Genomic DNA, 24929 nt, shown 5'->3' with positions numbered 1-24929 from the left:
GGCACACGAGGGTCGTTGGCGAGAACCACGGCCGACCGCCTTTGTCTCCCCTGTGGCGATGATTACACACCGCACCGGGTACTCATTCGAGCCTCAGTCGACCTAGGGGAGGCCCAGGACCGGTTCAGACAATCGTCACTGGTGTTGGTTGGCCGTGAGCGGAAATCGAACTCGGGCCACCGGGTTCGTGGCGCAGTGCACTAACCACTGCGCTGCCGCGCACATACGCGCACACACACACACACACGCACACATGCACACACACACACGCGCACACGCACACACGCGCATTCTCGATACGCAATTCTGGAATCGCATTTAACACGCACCGACTTGCTCAGAAACTCAAGAATTGCTCATAAAATGGAATGGGACTTTATAGTGTTGTTCATTAGATACGTGCAGTGAGAAATGTCGGTGTGTCTTCTGTTCACCTGAAATGTGATTCTAGAATTGATACTCCAAGGAATTCCGAATCTAACCCATAACCGTACCAACTCGACTTCGTGATACCATCTCCGGAAGGGAGGGGCTGGTACGGCGCTGAAAGACGTGCACGCTGTTTCACCTGGTGGTCTCCTTCGAGTTGGAGCTGGTGGGGAGTTCGTTTAGAGATAGCCAATTCCATGCCTCCTCCTGCTCATCATCCACATCGTTCTGAAGCATCACACACCTGCATTCAAACACGTACATGAAAAGATTGACGGCAAGCTCTTGTTGATCGAATTAAAGTTGAAATAACTTTTAAGCAATCTTAATTCATGCTTGAAATACACAAAAGCAAAAAGATGATAAAAATGTGAAATACAATAATCGTCACACTGAAAATGTTATCGCGGCAATTTAGCTCTTCCTGCTGATAATGGACAGAGAGATATTGCATCGTGAAGATAACTTTCGTGTAAAGTTGTGCTGCTACTCGGGACCCACTTAATTTAAAACTGGCCAACCTCATCAAAAGGGCTGCCAAAAACTTGCGCCACAAACCGCAGCGGGAAGTGCTACTTGCAAACGTGCAGACACATTCTGCCACGACAGCGAGCCCATTGGTTTCTGGACTGTAAATTTTAAAAACCCAAGGACGATTGCATTTTGGAAAGCGTCACGCAACCCATACTCGTGTGCGATTCTTTTTCCGAATGTCCCGTTTCGGCGAGAAATGTTAACTCCCTTGCCTGCTATGCAGGAGGGCGTGGGTTCGATCCCGACCCCCGACGCCTGCTGTTCTCCGGTTTTTCCCTTCACATTTAGAATCAACATCAAGCGTTTGAGTATTTGGCCGCTATAAATGATCCACGTGACCACTTCCGTTGCCTTACCTGGCAACATTAAAATAGTTTAGTTTACTTTTAACCAACAACCGTACACATTTACGTAAGATGAACTTATTTCGAACCGTGCTTGGACAACCGTGCTCATCGGAGGTACGGCGACGGTGTGGGCCCCGGGCCCTCACCACCGCACGGGCGACTCGCGAAGACGCCTTCCAGGGAGACGGGCATGCGGCGCGGGACTCACTTGAACGCGAGGCCCGTGAACACGGCCTCCAGGCTCAGGCCGTGTGACCGCGAGAGGCTGAGCGCCACATCCATCAGCCCGGCCTGGACCAAGAGCGGCACCAGCTCCTCCGCGCTGCTGCCGCTAGCTGCGGTATCGGAGAAAAGACAAAATATCCATCCTCGCTTATACAGAATCAGGGCCAAAGGGCGAGGTAAATAATAGTCGTCATAGTTGGCATCAGATGGTACACACACTTGCTTCAAGGATCAAAAGGTTTCTGTAAATGAAGAGAAAACCCATCACAAACGGAGAATGCACGCAGGCTATGTTTTCTATTTATCTTTTATCACTTATTCAGAATTTATTGTTGGTTCTATGGAGGAAAAATCAATCTGGCGTCTCCTGAATCACGCCGGACTGGCTTGGCACAGCTGGTTGTACAGTGGAAAAAGAGGCAAGTGTAACTGTGCGTGTGCATGCGTGTGCGTAAGTAAGCGTTCCTACCAGACAAGTGCGTCACATCGGGGTGTAACTCCGCGAGCCGCAACCGCGCCCTCGCCAGGGACAGTTCACGCTGCACGTCTTCCACCTCCACCACCTCCACCCGGTGCCTCGCTGCACACACCGACAACACCATCAACACCATCGCCACCATCAACACCATCGCCACCATCAACACCATCATCATCATCAACACCATCAACACCATCAAGACCATCAACACCATCGACACCATCGCCACCACCAATACCGATCGTTGGCACCCGTCCCAACTTTCCCCAAAAAGTCTGTGAAGACTATACGAGGGGGGGGAGGGTGATATCTTTGTCTTTGTAGCCGTGGTGTTGGGGTGAGTGTCGTTGCGATTGTTTGCGTCGCTGGGCATTGCGCCCGTGTGGCCCGAGCCGCGGTCACGGCGGTCGCGTCGGCGGTGGCTGCGTTCACAAAGCGAGGCTCACGCGGAGGCTGCACCGTCTCTCCGTCGTGGTCCCGCTTGGGCGAGGCTCCCGGCCTCTCGCTCTGCAGCGTCGGCACACAAGACAAGCGCGCGCAGGTTAGACGCCAGGTCAGGGCTCATTGCTGGCGACAGACTTTGCCACTGCCGGCGTCACCTGGCTATATTCTGCCGCTCAAGTCGTGGGGAGCGGTGGCGTTACGGTTAGCGCACTTAAGAGGCGAATGGCATCTGTTGTGGTTGTAGTGTGTGCGCATGCGTGCGTAAGGGCTTACGGGCGTGTGCGACGCGCAGGGAAAGGCGATCCAGGCGTACTTGGCCGGCGTGAGACGCAGGCACGTGAGGGTGAGCAGCAGCGCGGGCACCTGCTTGCGCAGCCCGGCCAGCGTGGGCAACTCCCTGCCCAGACGGCGGGCGTACTCTAGCATCACGCTGCTGGCTGCGCGCGCGCACGCACGCAAACACAACAACAATACAACGATCATATTCACAGAAAAGCCAGGCGTGCGATTGCAGCAACACCGGCCAGACCTTCAACCCCACAGCCGCGAACTGACCTGAATTCGAGAACATTCAACCATGCCACCGCAGGGTTGCGGGCTTACCTTCTAACTGAGAATCAACGCACCGCAAATCAACCAGAATCCATTTCCTGGATAACTAAGACTCTTTCAAGTTAGGATTTATCCAGCCGTACGCGAGGGAGATTTTCCATGAAACGTGTGGTTGGCGGCGATTGCGGAACGGAGGAGCCGGTCGGCGATAGTGCCGCGCTGGAGGTAACCGGGGTGACGGTCGTCGAGGTGAGATCGACGGGGGAGGGGGATTGCTGCCGAGCACCGCACCCTTGCGCAGGTTCTTGCGTCGCACGTGGAAGGCGTAGAGCAGCTCGTAGGTGTTGTGGGAGAGAAGGTCCACGGAGCGCGCACGCTCCTCCAGAATACCCACCACCTGGCACACGCACGCACGCACGAAGATAACAAAGTTCCCCCACGTGCTGTTGGCGAGCACCTACGAAGGCCGGAACGGCACACGAGGGGGTGGCTGGGCCAGCACCACGCCCGGCCACCTTCGTCTCCATAACGGTTATGTCTACACACCGCACCAGGTACTCATTTAAGGCTGAGTTGACCTCGGCGAGGCGGAGGACCGGTTCAGATAATCGCCATTGGTGTTGGCCCCGAGTGGGAATCGAACTCGGGTCACCAGGAATGTAGAGCACCGCTCTCCACACGCACGCACAAAGCAGCATACAGAGACACCAATACCAATACAACCGCCGTTCGCCACTAAGTGACGGTGACGTCACCACGGCGCCTGTGCCAGGCCAGGTGCACACTTAGAGGCCACGTGAAGTGTCGAAGGCACGTTGACAGGGTCACGGGACAGACCCAGCAGGTGCCATGGGTTGGCTGACTGACATGAGCGGTAGATGCACCACCAGCTGTACCCCCTTGCTGTGCGTTAAAATGCACATACGGGCGCACATCCCCTCCACTCGTTCATTATCATCACGGGGGACCCCACAATTGTTGACAGTGGCAGCTCACTGGCTGGCTGCCGTCCAGCTTGCCCGGGCTTCCTCAGCAACTGTGAGATGCAATTTGCATGAACGACGCTCCAGACAAAACTAAACATTGTTATTATGACGAATACATAACGCAAGTTGCAGCGCAAAGCTCACGCACACACGAAAACGCTCACCACCAACATGCGCACACACTTGCTCAAGATATACAGTGCACAAATACACGCAAATATACACAAATATACATATGCAAACGTGCACAGGTGCATCTGTTACCTCAACTAAATAAACGATTGCGAGAACCGTAATTCGTCAAAGGTACGCCGTGTTGGAGCAGTGGCATGGCCGCGAGTCGAACTCGGGTCACCGGGGTTCAGACTGCAGTGCGCTCACCACGGAGGGAACGGTTTAGGAAGCAGAGCGCCACCCCCGTGGCTTTGCGAGCCCCTGTCGTACGCACGTGTGTACGCGCGTTGAAATTATTTCGCTCCGTACGTAGCCAACCGTGCTAATCGGAGGTGCGGGGGTACACAACACGCACGCTTCGCCGCCGTTAGGCCACGGTGACCACTGTGTCTGCCGTGTCAGACGTGGCGCCGTTGTCGAGTTTGATTTGTCGTGCGTGGGGTCGGGTCCCCAGGGTGCGTAGCGGTTTGCGTTGCGATTGGCACCTCTCCCTCCAGGTCCTCAAAGGGCAGACTGACGATCTCGTACAACTGCGACCGCTCCATGAGCCGCACGATCAGGGCCCGCAAGCAGTTCTTCCGGCTGGCAGATGCAGGCGAGTATGCACAACACCTCATTCATCATACACGTAGCTCAAACATACGTCATACGTATCTCACATCACCAGTGCTTCATTGAAAGAAAATCTTCATATAATATATCTGTGATACACAATGAGCCCACGCCAAACGAACACACTTTTAGGATATTTATACGCTTTAAAACTCAGTGCTGTGCAAGAAAACCCTAATCTAAAAGGTAAACGCATATGATTAGGGTTGTCGTTGTTACGGCATTTGTGACGACAACGACGATGACCGCCTAAACCAGCTACAGGTGACTGCCAGCTGCGACCACGAGAACCCAACAACTCTGGTTCCGTGCTCAGACAAGAGCCACTGGCGGATCCTCTAACCAAAAGCCACCTCGGTGACATCGTCGAAAAATTCCGTTGACAGAGGACAGAGGAGTTTGCGTTTGCAGTGAAAAGCGTTCTCTCACTCTGCGGTGTCCACGTTGCCCATCATGCACTGGAACGCCTCGGCGTAGTGGCCCAACTCCAGGTGCTGCCGGAAAATGCGCGTCTGCAAGGAGGCCTGCGGGAACAACGGCCGCCGTCGTCAAGCCGAGGCCAACGGGCGTGTGGCAGTGTTGCGTGGCAATCTTGGCTACCTCGCCTGGTACACAGGAGGTCGTGGGTTCGATCCCGACGCTGACGCCTGCTGCTGTATATTTGGAGTTTGCATGTCTCCCCGTGGTTGCGTGGCATTTTCTGAGGATCCTCCAGGTTTTCCCCTCCACATTTATAATTAACATGGTTTAAGAGTATTTAGCTGACAGAAATTTCCACGTGAAAAGCCGCTTGGTTAAACTATGATTTGTGGGCAGGTCGCTTCTGAAAAATAACTATATAGCTCAGTGGGCCTTACCTGGTAAAAGAAAAAAAAATGTAGTTTAGTTTATCTACGGGAAGTCTCCAAATTACGAACAGATTCTGTTCCCAAAACCCATTCGTAAGTCGAAAGGTTCGTAAGTCGGAACACAATAATGTACTGTATTGAAATGTACACATACGGTCAGCGTTCTAAAATACGTTACAGTTAAACAAAAAAAAGGGAAACTTTGTTAACTCATAAATAAGAAGAAATATTGTACATGTGCACATAACGCTGTCAATAGTTCTGCGGTTCGGTTCACAAGTGCGAGTTCCTCGTTTGCAAGTCGGATGGCTAAAAAATAAATAACTTGTGGAAGTTCGTTTCTAAGTGCGGATGTTTGTAAGTGCGGGCGTTCCTAAGTCTGGCACTGCCTGTAGAGGCAATGTCGATGTCAAGACTGGCAAATCACAATGTGCAATGACTATCAGTATCGCGACGATGCCAGGACTAAGTTAATGAACGTCACGCATGATATCATTTGCAGAACATGCAAATGATATGAAGTGTCAATTTCAATGGGAAAAAAATACATTCATAACATAGAATATTTTTTTTTTAAAGCACAAAGAAAGTCACATTTAAAAATAAGACAATTAAGGTTTCAAGTGCTTGCACTAAGATGCCTTGGCATATATTGGAGGATGCCATATCAATAATACAGAATTATCATTATCAGCAAATGCATCTCTATTTGTAATGCGCGTGTTTGTTGTGTCTGTGAGTTGAAGTGAGTGATGGTGTGTGCGTGTGTTGATGTGTGTGCTTGTTGGGGTGTGAGTGGTGGTGTGCGTACATGCCAAAGTGGGTATGTATTTCTTGTGGTGAGTGGTGATGTGTGTGTGTGTGTGTTGAGGGTGCGTGTGTTGAGGTGTGTGCATGCCGAGTTGTGTTTGTTGGGGTACGATTGGTGGGGTCCTATTGGTGGTGTGCGTGCGTGCCCATGTGTGTGTGTGTGCGTGTTTGTTGCATAAGTGCGCTCGTACAATGTACGCTGCATCCCCCTCGGTTGCCGTGGCCACAGCCAGACCGGCCACGTCGATCACCTGCTCCGCCAGCTGCAGGTTCTCAAGCAAACGAACCACCTGCAACGCGTCACGGAGGGGAGGGGGCGACATCCACAGTTACTGAGGAGGCGCAACTGACAGGAAATCTACCAAGTCTCACATGGGGTAACTGTTGTATATGTTGGGTATGAAAATTTGTTATGTTGTATGCGTGCGTGGGTGAAATTATTATGTTGTATGTGTGGGTTATGAATATTCAGTGGAAATAATAATAATTAATGAAATTTGGCCAAATGTGTAATTATCCGGAAATATGTTAATTATGTAATTACGCACATTTTAATTATGCCAATTCGAGAGGTAATCGTATTAATTATGCGAGTGGGTGTAATTATGATAACGCAAGTCGTTATGATAACCAGACCCCGGTTCACCCCGTTATCGCTTTAACATTTACTGAGTATGTATTAGTGTGTTTATTAAGGTCACCAAGTTCAAATCTCAACGCAGAAGCAGATCTTATGCATAGATTTCAGGAAAGAATCACACAACCACTTCTGTATTGATCAATTTATTACTAATTCAACCTTAACTATGATATAGTATGCGAACTCTCAATCCCTGAACGTCAATACGGCATCAATACAGTATCATCAACGATTGTCTGATTTCACTTTGACAACGGCACATGGATCCCGCATAACGCGATGGTTGTTAGTGAGAGAGAGAGTCGTTAAAATATGCAAATATTATGCTAAGAAAACCTTAACGTTAATGAATGATTATACTCAATATTGTTCACGCAGTACCGCACTCCTTATTGATCATACGCAACCCTTATCACGTTGTTAACACCTTGGGTCACGGAACAGTTGAATATTCTGTAGAGGATGCGAGTACGTGCGGCGATTATGACTGAAAGATACTTGAAAGATTATACGGCGATAAACAAAAACACAATCAAAACAGTTATTATTCTTAAAGGCACCAATCTCAACAGATACATCGGCAGGTTATCTCAGAACGGCTCGGAGTAAGGGCCTGCGATGGTGCTCCTTTTCCGAAGATCGTTATCTTATACCAAGTTTACTAATTGGGGACCAGATCACCTGATAAGGGTCCGGTGGGCCACCACTCCCCACGTGAGCGTGGCTCGGCGGAAGGAGGTGCCAAGAATCAGTTCGTATTGATGGATCTGTTGGGAATTTATGCGATTAAGAGTACAGCCCACTAAATATTAAAGATAAAAATTAAGAATACTCTTATAAACGACGGATGGCCACCACTCGGTCTCGTTGTGATGCTTTCCAGCCACGGATGGCTTATGGGTTCGAGTGTGTTTGAGTGGTAAGAGTTGTCTTGAATAGTCAGTGTTCGGAGTCGATTCTTTAGGTCAAACAGACGCCTGGTGGTCGTGTGGTGAGGGGGCGGTGCGCGTCATACGTATCCATCGCTCCCCTGTCGGATGGCTGTTGATACGCTGTCGCAGTTCGGAACCCGGTCGGTAGGTGGCGCCCACAACTCGCTCGTAGCGTGCAGCGCTGGATCGTCGCCAAGTCGCGACGCTCACCACCGGCGGCAGCGGAGATCTCCGGCGGCAGCAGAGATTGACGAGCTGAAGATGAGTCGAGCCGACCCGCTGGTCGCAGCTCGCTCCTGAGTCGACCCTCCCGGTCGAGCTCGCTCCTGGGTCGACCCGCTGGTCGCCCTCGCTCCTGAGTCGACTCTCTGGTCGCACTCCTGAGTGGACCCGCTCTGGTCGCACTCGTTCCTGAGTCGACCCTCCCGGTCGAGCTTCTGAGTGGACCCTCCCGTCGCACTCGTTCCTGAGTCGACCCTCCCGGTCGAGCTTCTGAGTGGACCCTCCCGTCGCACTCGTTCCTGAGTCGACCCTCCCGGTCGAGCTTCTGAGTGGACCCTCCCGTCGCACTGGTTTCCAATGTTCAGGATCCGTTCCTTTATGCTGAAAAATCCCCCTGGATCCCGCCCACAAGGCGGGGCTTCCGATTTTTGCTGTGTCAGGATCTGTCCGTAGGCAGGTGTGTCCATGTGTGTGTCCGTATGTCCTTGTGTGCATCACTGACGGTATATTCCGTTGTCAACTCCCTCCATAAAACCCACGAGCAAACAACCAGATGTTACAAATTGTCTCGAAGTCGTCTCTCTGTCTGGGTGCAATTTATCTCTTGTCTGGCCTTCTTCATGAACCCAAAACACAGACGTTACAAATCGTCTCATAGGCGTCTTTGTTCGTGTTGCACAACCTGGAGGGGGGCAACACTCTCTCCGACCCGGCGCACAAAGAAATGGTTAAAAGTTTTAAGTTAACATTTGTCCCTTACTATTTCACAGTTATGATTCTGTATGTAACCTAAGGTCTGTCGTTTCCCATCGTGGTGCTTGACTCAAGTGTAGGTTTCCCCGAGCGTATACACACTCCTATCCCGCGCTGCGGGGATACAAAGACGGCCGGGATCTCCCTTTCTCTCCGACCCTGGGTTTAACATTGTTTTTTTTTATTATGTATTTATATTCCACCTGGTTGTGATTCATCTCGTTATCCTGGCTTTTCCATAAGTTTTACTTTGTCTTTTCATGCATATACTTATTACTATTAATTTATTTCCGATATCTTAGGTTAAGGGGTAAGTTTCTTGATCCTAGGAATTCGTATTCCTTGGTGCCTGGATGGTTATATAAGCGGAATATAGTTTACGGTGAATAGCGTTAACATTGATGTTATGTGCGATATTATGTATTGTGATGTCTTTAACTTAACTTGTTTGTCAGGGCTTTACTGACACGAAGTTGCATTCCATGGTCCGCAGTCTTTGCCCCACCCTATCTCTGCTCGCCGTTGTTGTTGCCTGCCGTTAATTCAAGGCCTCATTAATTTCCGTCACTCCTGAGTAGGTGAGGGCGGTTGAACCTTGGAGTCAGTTCTGGTTTTTGTCTGCCTGCTTCTTCTTGTGTCCCCTGACCCCGGGAGTTATTATTCTACTTTATGGCCTGTCAAAGCCCCACTCGCTGTTGCTGGGCTGGTGTTGTTCCCGGCTTTTTGCTTACGTTTGCAGTTCGCCGTGCTCTTGATTTCCTTCCCTCTTCAACCTTATATTGACTATTCGCTCCTGTCTGGGTGCGATTCAATTTTGACTTAGGAAGGTTCTGATTGTCATATGCTTCGGGTCGAATTGTATAGAAAGTATTGAAGTATGGAAATAACATTTCATATTGACTTAATAATGGTGATGGTTCAGTAGGCGTAACTTGTGGCCTGGTTTAATTGGAGTGGGTGTGAATATCGATAACTTTAGCCTACCCTGTTGTTAAATTCCGACTTTAACGTTACTTTAATAGCAATACAGAATAATTGAGCTTTTTGTCTTAACTAGGCGAATGCGAACTTCTGGTGACCCCCGCAGCCGTGTTGTTCAGCTGGGTCTTGTGCCTTGAGAGATATACAACCCTCTTTTAAATCACCTCTCCCCCTGTGCAACCTTCTGCTCTGGGAGTGTTTATTCTTGATTCCAGGTCCAAGGCCCCCTCACATCCAGACGCGCAGGGTTGTTTACATCAGCTCCCCCCCTGTGCACGTGTTCTAACTAGCTCGGAATTCCTGAACACACAATCAGTGATGATTCCTGGCTTTCTGTGGTTGTGATTTAGACAAAGGCGCCTCTGTTTCTTCCATTGCCTTTGAGTCGACACTGCCCTATTATTTGCCCATGTGCTGAGGTCATAGAATTCGTTTTGACTTCAGTAATATTAACATTCAGTATTGGATTAGCAAATGGGCAATGGTTCATTGATGTAGCTCGCAGCCTGGTCTCCAATTTGAGCGAGCGCGAGGATCGATAATTTAGCCTACTCTGTTGTTGAATTTCGAATTTTGACGTTACTTTAAAACCATGCAGGATGATTGGGCTTTTGCCTTAACTATGTCTGGCTGACACTCCCACTGTCTCTGCCGCCTGCACGGGTGACATGTGCCCGTTCATCAGGCCTTATCTTTCCTTGAAGCAAGGTTGCAAATTCTGCCATCCTAGCCCTCCTCCAGTTCATTACTTAACAACACCTGGTGTTTTGCAGTTTGCTGCGCTTGGTGTGTTTCACTCATTAAAAAAAACAAGTAAAAAGATAATATATAAAAATCATCAAATATTATTAATCTCAATTATGGAAGAAGGGTTAGTATACAACATAACAACCGCTGTGAAAGAACATCCCCGTCACTCCCACTGCCACCCAATACAATCCCGGATAAATTTAAAAATTCCACGTTGCCCTGCCTTTTTCTGTTGGACTCGCCCCTGGCGACCTCTCTCCCTGTCATCTCACTACTCTATCACCACCCGCAACCCCTTCACTCACTCTCCGCTCGAGACACCAAAGGCTTTCTATCAAAGCCCCCACACAGTTCATCTCCGCCCAGTGAAAGGTCGCTCAATTTCCCTCCGCTGCCACCAAAGTCTGGAACTCCCCTTTCCCCAGCCGCCTGCGCTGTTGACTCCTGGCCCCTGTTCACATCCAAAGGGCTCAAGGTCTTTGTTTCTTGCTTTCCTCTGCCTACGACCGTCTTTTTCTATCGGATCAGCCCACCGTTTCTGTACAGCATCTTGAGACACGGTAGAATATTGTAAACTGTTCCTTAGCTGCTTAAAATAAACTATTCCAAGCAATGTCTAAACTTCCTTCACTGCTGCTTCTCAGCATAAACTCCCCATCCTCATTTGAGTTCTTCCCTTTTACACTCAACATTGCTGTAATCGGGTAAAACACAATTCTGGTAAATGCTAACTTACAGAGCCATGAACACAGCGCCTTTAATGTCCACAACAACAAAAAACAACAATCCTCTAGGTCAGGGGTCAGCAACCTGCGGCTCCGGAGCTGCATGCGATGGCTCTCTTTAAGGAACTGCTTCGTGACGCGTTCTTTATTAATGACCACCACCGTCTCTCGTATTCACAACGTGCATTGCTGCTCTTCTTGTTATTTTGCTTGCCGACCGATGATCTAGGTGTTTCATTATTGAATGCCACTTGGAACAGGGTGCCAGAGGAGTTGGGGCCGAGGAGGGCGGGCGGTCACCTTGCTGAAGTACTCCATGCGAGGGCTGCAGGCCGAGGGCTGGGTGTCGAGCGAGAGGAACTTGCGGAGGAACGGTTCCTTCTCCACCTCCCCGGCTGCCTTGCCGAAGCAGTCCACAGCCTGCATGGGCAGGCACGAGCACAACAACAAAAGAATAAATCTCCCATTGTAGTCTTCCTCAGAGCAAGTGGCATCGGCAGCACAGACCACGGTGACCCAACGCACCTTGTGAGGCTCTCCACAGACCAGGTAGGACTGCCCGAGCAGGAAGCTGCGCGAGCCTTCGTGGGCACGACACCAGGCCTCCAAGAGGTTGCAGTACCTCTGGTGACAGAGAGACGTGCAAAGAGAGAGACAAAGACAACGTTCCCCCATATTACTGAGGGCCAAGTGCTGTTCTCGAATGGCACCTATGAAGGCCGGCACGGCACACGAGGGGGTGGGTGGCCAACACAACGCCCGACCACCTTTGTCTCCCCAGTGGCGATGTTTAAACACTGCACCAGGTACTCATTTGAGGTTGAGTCGACTTAGGGGAAGCCCAGGACTGGTACAAATAATCGGCACTGGCGTTGGCCTTGAGCGGGAACCGAACTCGGGTCGCCGAGTTCGTAGCGCAGCATAGCGCTAACCGCTACACTACCGGAGACACAAACTGTTAAAACGATACAAAAGCGAGCGATGTATTATCGTGCAGGTGAGCATGTGCAGGTGTACAGTGTGTAGTCTGTACAGTGTGTTACAGTGTGCGTACAGTATGCACACGTGAGGTTTGCACCTGCAGCTGCGTGTTCTGGCAGTGAAGTGACAGGAATTCGCCAAAAATGAATTCACCCCCCAGCGGCCACCTGAGGAAACGTTAAGGAAAAAGGGGCGGTACATGCAGCAGCAGCAACTAAAGCGACAGTTTCCACAAATCTTCAGCGATTGCACCACCGATGCTCCCGTTAACACACACAACTAATACAGGCAGACCCCGACTTACGAACGCCCGCACTTATGAACGAGCTTCCATTAGCTATTCATTTTTATTTTGACATTTTATAACCACGACAGTATGTGCGTATGTTGAATTTCTTTTGCATGACACGGAGCCAATCGTTCTAATCGGAGGTACGGGCTTATTAAAAGTAAAAAGCCTCATTTTTTTTAAGGAGGCCTTACAGAACAAGAGCAAAAATACGAAACACGGAAGGAAACCAAAGTGAAAAAAACACCGAAATAAATGTAGTTACAAGTTTTACACGCAATATACAATGAGGTGTAATTCAAGAGCATTGGAGGTGCGGTACATCATTGTGTACATTACTGCGTTCCAACTAACGAATGGGTCTCGTGAACGGAACCCGTTCGTAAGCCAAGGGTGGGTTGGGGGGGGGGGGGGTGCTGCCCCCCGTACGACATCTCCCCATCTCATTTGCTAATCACAACTGGCACGCCGAGAGCCGGCGGATTGAGGCCAAGAAAAGGATGCAGGTCGTGGAGGAGGTCGGCCACGACGGCGGCCGACAGCTGCGGCCAAGTGAGGCAGCAGGATCGCGGGGCCCGGGCCGACAGGGCCCTGGCGCGCGACGACGAGCCGAGCAGCAGCTCCGTCAGCACCACGGCGCAAGGACCTGGGGGCAGAATTGTGGGGCGGGAGGGTGACGGGGAGGAAAGCAGAGAGACCATCTCTCATTCTCGCAGCAGCCGGCGGCTTGTGGCTCGCCGTCGAACAAAGGCGGTAACTGCGACGCACTTTCAGATGCGCTTCTGTGGCCGTCTGGAAGGCTCCTCCTTCCGATATTAGGAAGTCACTGGAGCTGTGAACTTTTAAATCGTCTAGATTGAAAACGAATTTCTTTAAAACTGCTTTTTGCGTTTAGTTTGTCCCCCCCCACACCTCCGATTATCACGGTTGGTTACGTATGGTGCGAAAGAAGTTCAACATATGTACATCCATACATGAAAGCCTTACAGAGTACGTCGGAGGGCGAATGTTGTAAGCGAGCTCCTATTAATAATAAATTGACATCAAAGGAGTAAAATAATTGAGAACCGGTGAGAGAGAACGAGAGAGGCATTATGAAATAGGTGGTGAGATCTTAAATAAGTCTCCAACTGCGAGTTCCCAATCGCCAAGGGCAGGGCATTGCAGAGCCTTGGCGCGCCATGCCGACGAAATCTCGGTCGAGCCAGGCTCGTAGCCTGGAGTGCGGTCAACGTTGGGTAGGGCACGATTGGACAGGCTACAACAGATCACCTTGGTGGAGCGTATGGCTGAATCACCCCTAACCCCAAGGTGGAAGCAGGTCCATTTGAAGCCCGAGGGCCGGCACGACACAAGATGAGGCAGCAGGCTCGCAGTACTCTGCTCGAGCTTTGTCCCCCCAAGGTTAATATTCTTAAGTGCACCACCTCAGCAGATGCCCATATTAGGCCGAGGTGACCCTGGAGGCCGTGAGCAGAATTCAATTTGAATCGTCACTGGAGCTGCACGGGGGCCAAGATGTGAACCTGGGTTTGCTGGGATCAGTGTCCACTCACCGCTGGAAGTGTCCATGCTGACAGTGGGTAGTCCGGAGATGTCCAGCACAGAGAGACTTCGAAGGTCGCACTCCCTAGGGCACACCGGTGCGCGCACACACACACAGAAGACAAATATCACCCATATACCCTTAACAGACTGTAGGAGGCAAGTGGTGATAGCAAGCACAAGTGAAGGCCATCACGGCACACGAGGGAGTGGGTGGCCAGCACCAACGCCCGACCGCCTTTGTCTCCCGAGTTGCGATGTTCACACACCGCACCAGGCACGACCTCGGGGAGGCCCAGGAGCGGCTCAGATAATCGTCACTGGTGTTGGCCGTAAGCGGGAATCGAACTCGGACATTACACCGACACGATCTAAGCCAAAATAAACGAGTTACACATCGAGTTACAAAGTATAAGAGGCATCTGCCGATTTACAGAAGTGAAAGCGTGCGGCGCTGGTGTGGAGCGAGTAACGAGTTTGGGGAATCCTCGAGATAAACAACGAGGCCGAGAGCGCATCAGCACGGTCTTTGTTTTGGTGTCATTCCTTCATTCGTTTGTTAATTTTCGATTTTGTTCATTAGTAAGAGTTTACATTTGCTAGGTAATGCCTGTATATGGGATTTGGTCCCCTTATATTGAATTAATATACAGCGTCGTGGGATGCTTGTTCACATGAATGGCCGCTATATAATATGAAAGAATTATCATCATTATCATCATCGAGACGAGATGGGCAAGCAGGGAAGGGGCTGGGGGAATTGTTTTGAGGCGGTGGCGGCGGCCCGTACAGCGCGTTGGCCGGGACGACGGTGGAGAGGCACTGCCCGGCCCAGACCAGCACGCTGTAGCAACGCAGCAGCGTGGCCGTGTGAGGGCGCAGCTCGTTCCAGCTCTCAAACAGCTCGCCCGTGTCTCTGCCAATCTGCACACCGTGCGCACGCACACACGCATGCACACACGCACGCGCACACACGCACGCACGCACGCACACACGCACGCACACACGCACACACGCACGCACACACGCACACACGCACACACGCACGCACACACGCACGGGGAGGAAGGCATCCCGAGTTGAGTGTAAAGGATTGTTGTGGACACGTGCTGCTGCTTGAGAGTGCTTCTTCACAATGGCTTGGCCAGTGCCCCTTTCAGCCGTCTCCGTCTCCCCAGAGTTGATGTTAAACGAGCGATACAAGCGTCTCTTCTATATTTTTCTCCGTCTCCTTCTGTCTCCATTTTTCTGCATCTCCCGGTCCCTCTCTCTTTGTAGATCTGCGTCTCTCTCGGTATCTCTCTGTCCATTACGTTCTTTCTCATATCTCTTTGTCTCACTCTCCGTCTGTCTCTTTCTCTTACTGCCTCTGTCTCATATCGTTGTGCCTCTGTCCATGACCGTGTATGAGCATAGACAACATGACACAAATGCCTTGCCAATTCAAAAAGCACTAATACGCAATGGCTTACTAACACCGCCACCAGGTTGACTCGAGTCGTGGACACGTGGTATCTCTGTATTGTGACCTTTGTAAGCTTAGTTGTGTTTCTGGGGTTGGGGGAGTGACATGGGGTCCAGTGGTCTGAACTGGGGGGCCGTCGTACCAAAACGGTTGAGAACCCACTGGTGTAGACCGATGTATGTGGCGTGCAGTGTGGTGTGTGGCATGTGGTGTAACATATGGTTTGTATGACTTGAGCAGGCAGGTGTAGTTTGCGCCGTGTCGTGTGTATAGCGCAGCGTGATGTACGCGGCGTGCAGTGGGGTGCGGCAGGGGGTGCGAATTCTCACCCCAGAGGAATGCTCGTGAAGCATCGCTTGCAATACCAGGAGGCCCCAGCACATCTCTAGGCGAGTTAGGGCTGACTGATGGGCAGCTTGCGCTAGCGCCATCACGCCAAGGTCTCCCGCGTAGACGCCTAACATCATCGCGGCCTCTGTATCGACAAAGACAAAGATCATCTGTGTAGCCTTAACAGACTGTTGGGGCAAGTGATATTAGCGAGCACTTATTGAAGGCCGGCACGGCACACGAGGGGGTGGGTGGCCAGCACCACGCCCGGCCGCCTTTGTCTCCCGAGTGGCAAAGTTTAAACACTGGACCAGGTACTAATTTGAGGCCGAGTCGACCTAGGGGAGGCCTAGAACTGGTTCAGATAATCATCACCCATGTTTGCCGATGAGCGGGAATTGAACTTGGGTCACTGGGTTCGTAGCGTTGCGCCCTCGAACCAAATCGTCAAAAGCACAAAAATGGGTAAAACATTCCGAAGCAGGAATCACTGGTAAACTAATCTCAAAGCCAAGCAGAGGATATTTTCTGAGCAATTTAAAAGGCAGTGAGATTCCACGAAGACAAATCTCTTCTGCAAGGAAGACCTAGCAAACATAGAATAACCTCCTTGAATTATATCGTGTGTATCAAAAAACTACGCAGTGTATTTTATTATTTTATCTTATTAGGGGAACAGCCTTTGACCAAATCTGCCCATTCCTATCAGCTCTTGGAAGCTAAACAGGGATTTCACCATGACAGTGCTTGGATCGGAGTATAAACCATCATCACACGAACTCCACTCATCTTCGCAGCAGCTTCTGGCGAAGCATCGAACAAAGATGGTCACTGCATCGCACACTTTCAGATGCGCTTCTGCGACCATCTGGAACACTCTTATTTCCAAAACAGTAAAACCTTGGATTGCGAGTAACTTGGTCCGCGAGTGTTTTGCAAGACGAGCAAAACATTTTCATAAATTTTAATTTGATAAACGAGCGAGGTCTTGCAATACGAGTAGTACGTGTCTACGCTTTGTCTGCCGAGCGTCACGTGATGACAACTGATATACGAGTGCTTTGCATTACAAACACGTTTCCGGAACTAATTATGTTCGCAATCCAAGGTTTTACTGTATCAGGAAACCACTGGAGCTATGCACTTTTACATCTAGATTTAAAACTCATTTTTCTTTAGAACTGCTTTCCGTGCTTAGTTTGTTGTCCTTCCCCCGCACCTCCGATTAGCACGGTTGGCTACGCTCGGTGTGATGGAAGTTCAACAAACATACATAGGCAACCACAACGCATACAGCTGTTGCATACTGCAGGGAAGGGTTGCATGTTGGTCAGAAGGCAGCGCAGCAAAAGCTCGCATGCCTATCGCTTACTGCCTTTGTCAACCACCCCCCCCCCCCACCCAATGGTGAAGTACGGTGAAATAGCTCCCTTGATCTGCACGGCATGGGGAGGCCCATCAATCGCACAATGGATTGACAACAGAATCAGAATCTAGATTTTTACTGGAAGAATCCGATGAGCTATGAAGCTCCTTTCCACAGGTGTCCAGTCGGGGCAGGTCAGAACGTTACAACAAACAACACAAAAACGCGATAGGAGGGAAGATAAGGATGCAGAAGATGAACAAACCACTTACTAATATATATAAAAATAAAACTCAAGTGATGTTCATCTTACCAGGTAAAGCCCACTGAGCTCTTTGTTTAGTTTTCAAAAGCGACCTACAAGTGATAGATCCACGAAGTGGCTTATCACGTGGAAATTTATCGTAGCAGCGATCGGGCCGTACGCGTTGCACATCGTGGCAAGGCGTGAACAACAAGCGCACGTGCAGGCGTCGCCTCGGGCTGCGACAACGATGACAACGATAGGGTCGTGCGAAGCGTGGGGACGAACCGGAGGAGTGGTCGGAGGTCGGGAGGTCGCGGCCGCCGAGGTCAAGTTGAGCTAGCACGAGGCGGAGGGCCCCGATCAGATCCCCCAGCGCCAACAGCCGGGACGGCAGATCTACGTCATCATCCCTGCATGGGCAGAATTCATTTAAAAATATAGATATTAAAAAAACGTCAAAACACATTCGTCAACAACACCGCCTTAAAAGAAAAAAAATATATCATCGGCGACATTTCGGGCAATGGCAACGCAAGGACAGGTGAACAAAAAATATCCTGTTTGCAGACTGCTTGCCCGTTTAAATCCTGTTTGAGAGCTCCTATTAAGGGCGAGCACAGCACAAGATGGGGGTGAGGTGTGGCTGTTTCACCAATACTCGTGTACTTTCAATGTGTTGGGCAATCCCGAGACCACACAAAGATACACATGCATACACACGTACCTGCTAACATGTACAACAGTCAAGCACCATTAGCGAGCACTTGAAAAAGCAGGTACTGTGCACACGGCTTCTTTGTTGACTTCTACATAGAACTACTGATGTGTACGCTCATTTAAGGCAACATTTTCCCGCACCTCCAAATAGCACGGGTGGCTACGTACAGTGCAAAAGAAGTTAAAAATACATACATAAGTTGACTTGGGAGCAGGACAGCATAAGTTTAGTTCTTGCCAGTGATATTATCCATGGCCAAGAATTTAACCCAGGAGCATGCGCGATAGTGTAGCAGTTAGCACGCTGCGCTATGAACCTGTTGACCCGAGTTCGATTCCCGCTCACGGCCAACACCAGTGACGATTATCTGAACCGGTCCTGGGCCTCCACTTGGTAGACTCAGCCTCAAATGAGTACCTGGTGCCGTGTGTAAACATCGCCACTTGGAAGACAAAGGCGGCCGGGCGTGGTATTGGCCACCCACCCCCTCGTGTGCCGTGCCGACATTCATTCGATGCTCGCCAACAGCACTTGCTGCTACAGTCTGTTAAAAATCTATACGGGGGATCTTTGTCTTTGTTTTTAGCGTGGTGCGTGTCCGCGTGCGCGTGCGTGCGACCCACGTTTGCTGCACCAGGCCGTGCGCAAACTCCTGGGCCAGGATTTCAGCGTCACACGGGGGTCCTGGTTCCATGTCGGTGACCCAAGTGAGCTCGGGCCCAAGACGCTCGCAAACGCAGCGCACGCACTCCAGCAGCACGCACATGTCGCCCAGCGTGTCCGGGTCTGCAGCACGCCCACACACACGCACGGAACGCGCGCGCAATCCAGCGTCAAAGCATTTAAAGTAACGTTTACGTAGCGTTTTATAATAAAAAATTTGTCGAAACCAGGAGGCGTATCTTTAAGGGTGCTCCTTGCTGATCACATCTGGCAGTTCACCAGCTTAGATTCAAGCAAGCCTGACTGTTGATGACAGAGACAACCTGCATATCAAAACCGCTACCAGAGTTTGCTTGTCTTGAATCAATGATGCTGCAAACTACTTGCACTCGCAGAATGCCAGTGAGGCCGATGGGTTGCGTAAGAAATACTTTAATTTGTTACGTGGAGACACCGCTATATTGTATTGTCTGCTTATGTATTTTGTTATTTACAATAACAGAGGTTGTTTGATGATGACTTAGTTCAGGGTACTTTAAAAAAAGGTTCTGGTATGCCACGTAAAATGAGTGTGTGGCTACAGTTGTATTCGGAGAGGATAGAGGTGTAGATAGAGCAGATACAGGTGTAGGTGGATGGGACAACAGGTGCAAGTGCAGCAGCTGACCATCCACAATGTCTCCCAGGTGGTAGGCACTCGCCCTGGTGGGAGAAGACCGGAACAGCTGCTCGATGGGTGCACAGGGCACGAGCAGGGACAGCGAGCCCTGCACGCGTTGCACAGCGGACAGCGCCAACACCCCGGTCACTTACCAGCGATAACATCACCACAAAGACAAAGATACCCCATACAACCTTTACAGACTGTGAGGGGAAAGAGCTGTTAGCGAGAACCTATGAAGGCCGGCACAGTACACGAGGGGGTGGTGGGTGGGTGGCCAGCACCACGCCCGGCCGCCTTTGTATCCCCAGTGACGATGTCTACACACCACACCAGGTACTCATTTGAGGCCGAGTCGACCTCGGGGAGGCCCAGGACCGATTCAGATATTCGTCACTGGTGTTGGCCGAGTGGAAATCGAACTCGGGTCGCCGGGTTCATAGTGCAGCGTGCTAACCGCTACACTACCACTCCCCACCAACATCAGCGCAAAGTGCTATTGTGGCGAAATGTTAACTCCCTCGCCTGGTATGCAGGAGGTTGCGGGTTTGATCCCAACCCCAATGCCTGTATATTTGGAGTTTGCATGTTCTCCCCTTGGCCGCGTGGATGTTTATCCAGGACCTCTGTTTTTCCCTCCACATTGAGAATAAACATCACGCATTTAGGGTATGATTTGTGGCCAGGCGGCTTCTGAAAAAGATCTGGTTAATACTTTAAGGCACCCATGCAGCAAGCAGTCTGCCACATATACTGAAGGAGAAGGCGTGGTAGCTGTGATGAAGCGTTACCGGCTTGAGCAGGCAGACCAGGCTGGTAGGCGCATTGGCCAAGATGCCCAGCGGCCGTGCCAGAACGTCTTGATACTGGCACACGCAGGCCAGCAAACGACGCCAGCAGCTTTCAGCAACACCCTCGGCATCAGCCCCAATGCCTCCACCTACTGCCACCAGTCCGCTCACCTGCACCGAGGGCACACAGGGCATGCATACGCGTGAACACGTGCAGCTCACTTTGTTCACCCACTGGTGGACGACGAGGTCCTTGACCATGCTTTCCCACGCCGGTCAGTGCGGATCAGTGAGTTTGGGGAGCGTATACGAGAGAGCGCAAGAGTACGGTACAACAATGATGTTGCTGGACTTCCCTCTGCTGTCCATCATGCAACCACCCAGCCCAGTGACAACCTCTCTGTACATGGTGATTCCCCCATCCAACCATTATACAGGCCTCACAATTCCTGCTTAGCTTCCAAGATGTGCCCCATTCCGGGTTATTTGGTCATAGTGAGACTTGGACAGAGATTCATAAACTCACACAGAGAGGCACCTCACAGGCTTACATAAAGACTCAAGACTCAAAGCATCTCTGCCCACACGGATGGCAAATAAAAGCGCAGGTCTCATAGACAACGGTGAAGTCTCCCAGCTGTGAGGATGCGATGGCTGCCTCCAGGTGGCACCACAGGGACAAGCTGACTTCGAAAGGGGGCATCTGTTGCAGAGTCCAGAGTGCGCGTTCTCCACTCGCATTGGTGGGAATGTCTACTCGAAGAAAACCTCAAAAAGAGTGACCCAACAATATCAAAGCAGTAACCTACTTTTAAAAAGTCCCTTGGCACACTCCGTGAGAAATTCTTGAGTGAATAATTGAGTACTCTACCAGAGCGTTGGTTGTTATTATAGTGCGGTCGACGCTGAGCAGGCTGTGACCACCAACTTGCTACACTTGGGATCTGGACTGAAAACTAATTTCTTGAGAACTGCTTTTTGTGTTTAGTTCGTTGTTCTTCCCCCGCAATTAGCAATTGGCTACGTACGGTGCGAAAGAGGTTCAACATAAATAGACACATACGAACCCCCTGGTTTAGTTATGGGTGGCTACCCAGAATCAAACCCAGGATCTCAGTGACGCTAGCTCGGTCATCTTACCCCTGAGCCACCACAGCTGGATAACATTTTTAATGGCAAAAACACGCAAAAAATATATATCTGTATGTACGTGAAAAGCAGACGGACGTATGGGGAGGCAGGAATGACAGCATTCTTACCTCTCGCTCCACAGCGAGCACCACCTGATGCTGCAGCCCTGCCGACCCTGTGGAATGGTCCGCCCCTCTCCTGTACACCTGTGCGTTGGGCAGTTGCACAAAAGACAATGGTCAAGATCCTCCAGTATAGCCTTTAACAGACAGTTGGGGCAAGTGCTGTTAGCGAGCAGCACCTATGAAGGCCGGCACGGCACACGATGGGGTGCGTGGCCAGCACCACACCCGACAACCTTTGTCTCCCCAGTGGAGATAGAGATGTTTACACAGCACACCAGGTACTCATTTGAGGCCGAATCGACCTAGGGCAGACTCAGGACCGGTTGCGATGAACGTCACCGGTGTTAACTGTGAGCAGGGTATCGAACTCGGGCCGCTGGGTTCGTAGCGCGGCGTGCCAACCGCTACACTACCGCTCCCCACTGTAGTGGCACACACGCACGCCTACGTGGTGCCCACCTCAGGGCACACAGAGAGATAAGCTTGACACTATGTGACATATGAACTGCAAACGCAGCATGCTGACAGGAGGATCAAATTTCTCTCGTACTTACATGCAGGGCTTTCACGATGGCCTCCAAGGAAAACCTGCCTGGGTGGAATATGTAACGGAGAAACACCTCCTGAATGCACGCAGGAAGGAACAGATGAGAGAGGGTTCATTTGAATGCATGCAGTTACATCCGTTGGGATTAAGTGGTTTCACTTGTACATCTAGCATCATGTTCCATCATCCCCATATATCTGAAGACCCTGTGCGCACACCGTGCTCAATTGCCTTGTGTTTCGATAATGCGTGTATGCCCGCTGCCACAATGCCCTGTGTACCCCCGTAATAAAAGTCTGTATCTCCCATACGTGATCTACACATTGGCATATTACACGCCCTGTGTACTGCCGACCCCCAATTCGCCGTGCCTCCAATTACCTTAATCACCAAATGTCCTGCGTCTCATAGTGGAAAGGCCGTGTGCTCCCTGCGCCTTGTGTCTCACCCGTCCCATCCAGTCTGTCATACTTGTCCTGAACTATCATCATCGATCTATGACCTAATGACCCCAAATGCATCGGATCTCATCAAATGGCAGGAACTAAGCGGGGGTTGACCCTGGATAGTGTTTGGATCAGTGAACCAGCTTGCACTCTCAAGTCGTCATAGGGTTTGCAGTGCAGCAAAATCCATTTTTGTTCTGTTGAGCTATGCTGCCACATCTCTGCCCCCCACCTTTACCAAACCCGCACTGACCAGCGTAGTATGGTCCAGCAGCGAATGGACAAAGAGGCTGTGCATGGACGTAAATAACCGGGGTGCCCGGTATTGTCGAACATCCATGGCCAACACCAGAAAGCCTCATCTGTCCCCATTCCCTGTTGGGTTCTGTGCCACCAGTTTTCTCCGCACCCCCCCCCCCCCCCCTTTGCTGCATACGTTGTCTAATTCTGCTTTGTCCACGAACGTTACCTTGGGGTCCAGGTGCGCTGGCACCTGCAGGTCGGCACTGGGCAGCGGTTGCATGAGCACGGGGCTCCACGCGCACGTGTGGTTGTCCCCTCTGCAGCGACACGCAACGCGACCCGCACACGCCCCGGCATTGGCGTCAATATAAAATTCCTTTCCATTATAAACTAGTTTTACGAAACTATTTTTATTTTTATTTTATCACACCAAGGCCCACCGAGCTATTGGCTTTTTTTTTGCAGAGGCGACCTTGCCACAAATGATAGCTCAACAAAGTAGCTGATCGTGTGGAAATTGATAGCAGCCAAATACTCTTCACTGCACGTCGCTTCCAAATGTGGAGGGAAGAACCAGAGGACCTGGAGGAAAATTCACGCAACCATGGGGATGCGGTGACCGTCTTTGTTCGACGGTTAGCCAAAAGCCGTTGCGAGGATGACCGGAGTTTTCAGTGAGGGTTTATGCTCGTTGACGAGATCTGCAAGGTACTGTGGTTCATTTGCGGCAAGCACTGTGTGCATCGTGCGCTTGCATATGCGCTTCTGTGGCCGTCTGGAACGCTCTTCCGATATTAAGAGGCCACTGGAGCTATGATGCACTTTTAAATCATCTAGATTGACAAACTAATTTCTCTAGAACTGCTTTTTGTGTTTCGTTTGTTGCTACGTACGGTGCAAAAAGAATTTCAACATACGTACATACTGAGCAATCAAATTAATTGATGTATTTCAAGCTACATACATTGTCTAATTCTAAGCATCGTCAAGATTCTCGAAAACATACATTGCGTTGCGCGCACGAACAATACGGGTGCTTGTGCGAGCGAAAGTGTCTCACGGGAGAAATCCTGTGCACGACGCGTGCGCATCCCCTTCCTCTGAGATCCACAGCGCCCACAGCTCCGTGGGGGTGATGGCGAAATCCCTAAGGGATTCCTGGCACCCCACGTTCGCACACGCGCACACACACGCGCACAGGCACGCGCGCACACCAGCAGTGACGAACGAGTCTGGTCTCCATAACTTTATACTGCCAGCCCCGACACAAAGATGACTTTGTGAAGCGATGTTGACGGTGTCACGCACGGGGCCTGTCACTGGGCACAACTGGCTGTTGGGCAACAACAAAATAGGCCTCAGGCTCATGATGGCCGACCCCAAATATAGTCGTTACGTCGGGTGTAGCTTTCAGACCGTGAACCCCACACCATCTGCCGATAACTAAACCATGCGAATTCTCAAATGACATTTGATATACTATTGTGCATATTATATTTGTAGAGCGTCGACAAAGATACCAGAGAAACAATACCCTACTTGACAGCGTCACGAAAGAGTTTACACTATTATTTGCAAGACACACACTAGTGCCTGTGCTTCTTTGCGAAGATAGTGACATTTAAATCGAACGACATAAAAAATCATTTAATAATAACTTCAACTTGCAACGCACACAGTATACACACTCTCCAAGAAAGAGGGTAAGGAACCACACACAAGCGGGGAAGGCAGCCAGGCGGTGATCCGATCTCAACAATTATCCGAGCTTTGCGGTCCTCTATATATTAAGATATTTTCAGCCAATCACAGGTTCCGCTGGCTTTACGCGGTAGAAGATGCGTTCCAAAAAGAAAGGGAGCACAAAGCGAAACCCCACGAGACGCATGCGATGTTGTCCCACGTCCGACAGCAAAGCCGCGTACGAGTGAATTCAAAC

The 24929-nt window shown here is 50.6% G+C and overlaps 1 protein-coding gene across 2 annotated transcripts in view; it reads right to left on the bottom strand.

Moving 5' to 3' along the window:
• Positions 1 to 24929, bottom strand: part of NUP160 (nucleoporin 160) — a 35704-nt gene that overhangs the window by 3500 nt on the left and 7275 nt on the right. For both annotated transcript variants that reach the window (XM_061549102.1, XM_061549094.1), the window contains exons 9-32: positions 24051 to 24148; positions 23217 to 23307; positions 22309 to 22377; positions 21758 to 21835; positions 20499 to 20669; positions 19714 to 19813; positions 19007 to 19169; positions 17951 to 18075; positions 16052 to 16197; positions 15048 to 15181; positions 14269 to 14342; positions 13217 to 13358; positions 12521 to 12590; positions 11968 to 12066; positions 11743 to 11862; positions 6631 to 6729; positions 5211 to 5305; positions 4655 to 4751; positions 3301 to 3406; positions 2731 to 2894; positions 2460 to 2520; positions 2005 to 2115; positions 1519 to 1645; positions 569 to 673 (exon numbers count right to left, since the gene is read on the bottom strand). In XM_061549102.1, the coding sequence (XP_061405086.1) occupies positions 569 to 673; positions 1519 to 1645; positions 2005 to 2115; positions 2460 to 2520; positions 2731 to 2894; positions 3301 to 3406; positions 4655 to 4751; positions 5211 to 5305; positions 6631 to 6729; positions 11743 to 11862; positions 11968 to 12066; positions 12521 to 12590; positions 13217 to 13358; positions 14269 to 14342; positions 15048 to 15181; positions 16052 to 16197; positions 17951 to 18075; positions 19007 to 19169; positions 19714 to 19813; positions 20499 to 20669; positions 21758 to 21835; positions 22309 to 22377; positions 23217 to 23307; positions 24051 to 24148 (2645 nt within the window). The remainder of the gene's footprint in view (positions 1 to 568; positions 674 to 1518; positions 1646 to 2004; positions 2116 to 2459; positions 2521 to 2730; positions 2895 to 3300; positions 3407 to 4654; positions 4752 to 5210; positions 5306 to 6630; positions 6730 to 11742; positions 11863 to 11967; positions 12067 to 12520; positions 12591 to 13216; positions 13359 to 14268; positions 14343 to 15047; positions 15182 to 16051; positions 16198 to 17950; positions 18076 to 19006; positions 19170 to 19713; positions 19814 to 20498; positions 20670 to 21757; positions 21836 to 22308; positions 22378 to 23216; positions 23308 to 24050; positions 24149 to 24929) is intronic.

The sequence above is a fragment of the Lethenteron reissneri genome, chromosome 2 (genome assembly GCF_015708825.2).
Source record: "Lethenteron reissneri isolate LAM-NWPU_2019-01 chromosome 2, ASM1570882v1, whole genome shotgun sequence".
NCBI classification, from domain to species: Eukaryota; Metazoa; Chordata; class Hyperoartia; order Petromyzontiformes; family Petromyzontidae; genus Lethenteron; species Lethenteron reissneri.
The sequence above is the reverse complement of the archived record's forward strand: the minus strand, read 5'-3'. Positions and strand labels throughout refer to the sequence as shown.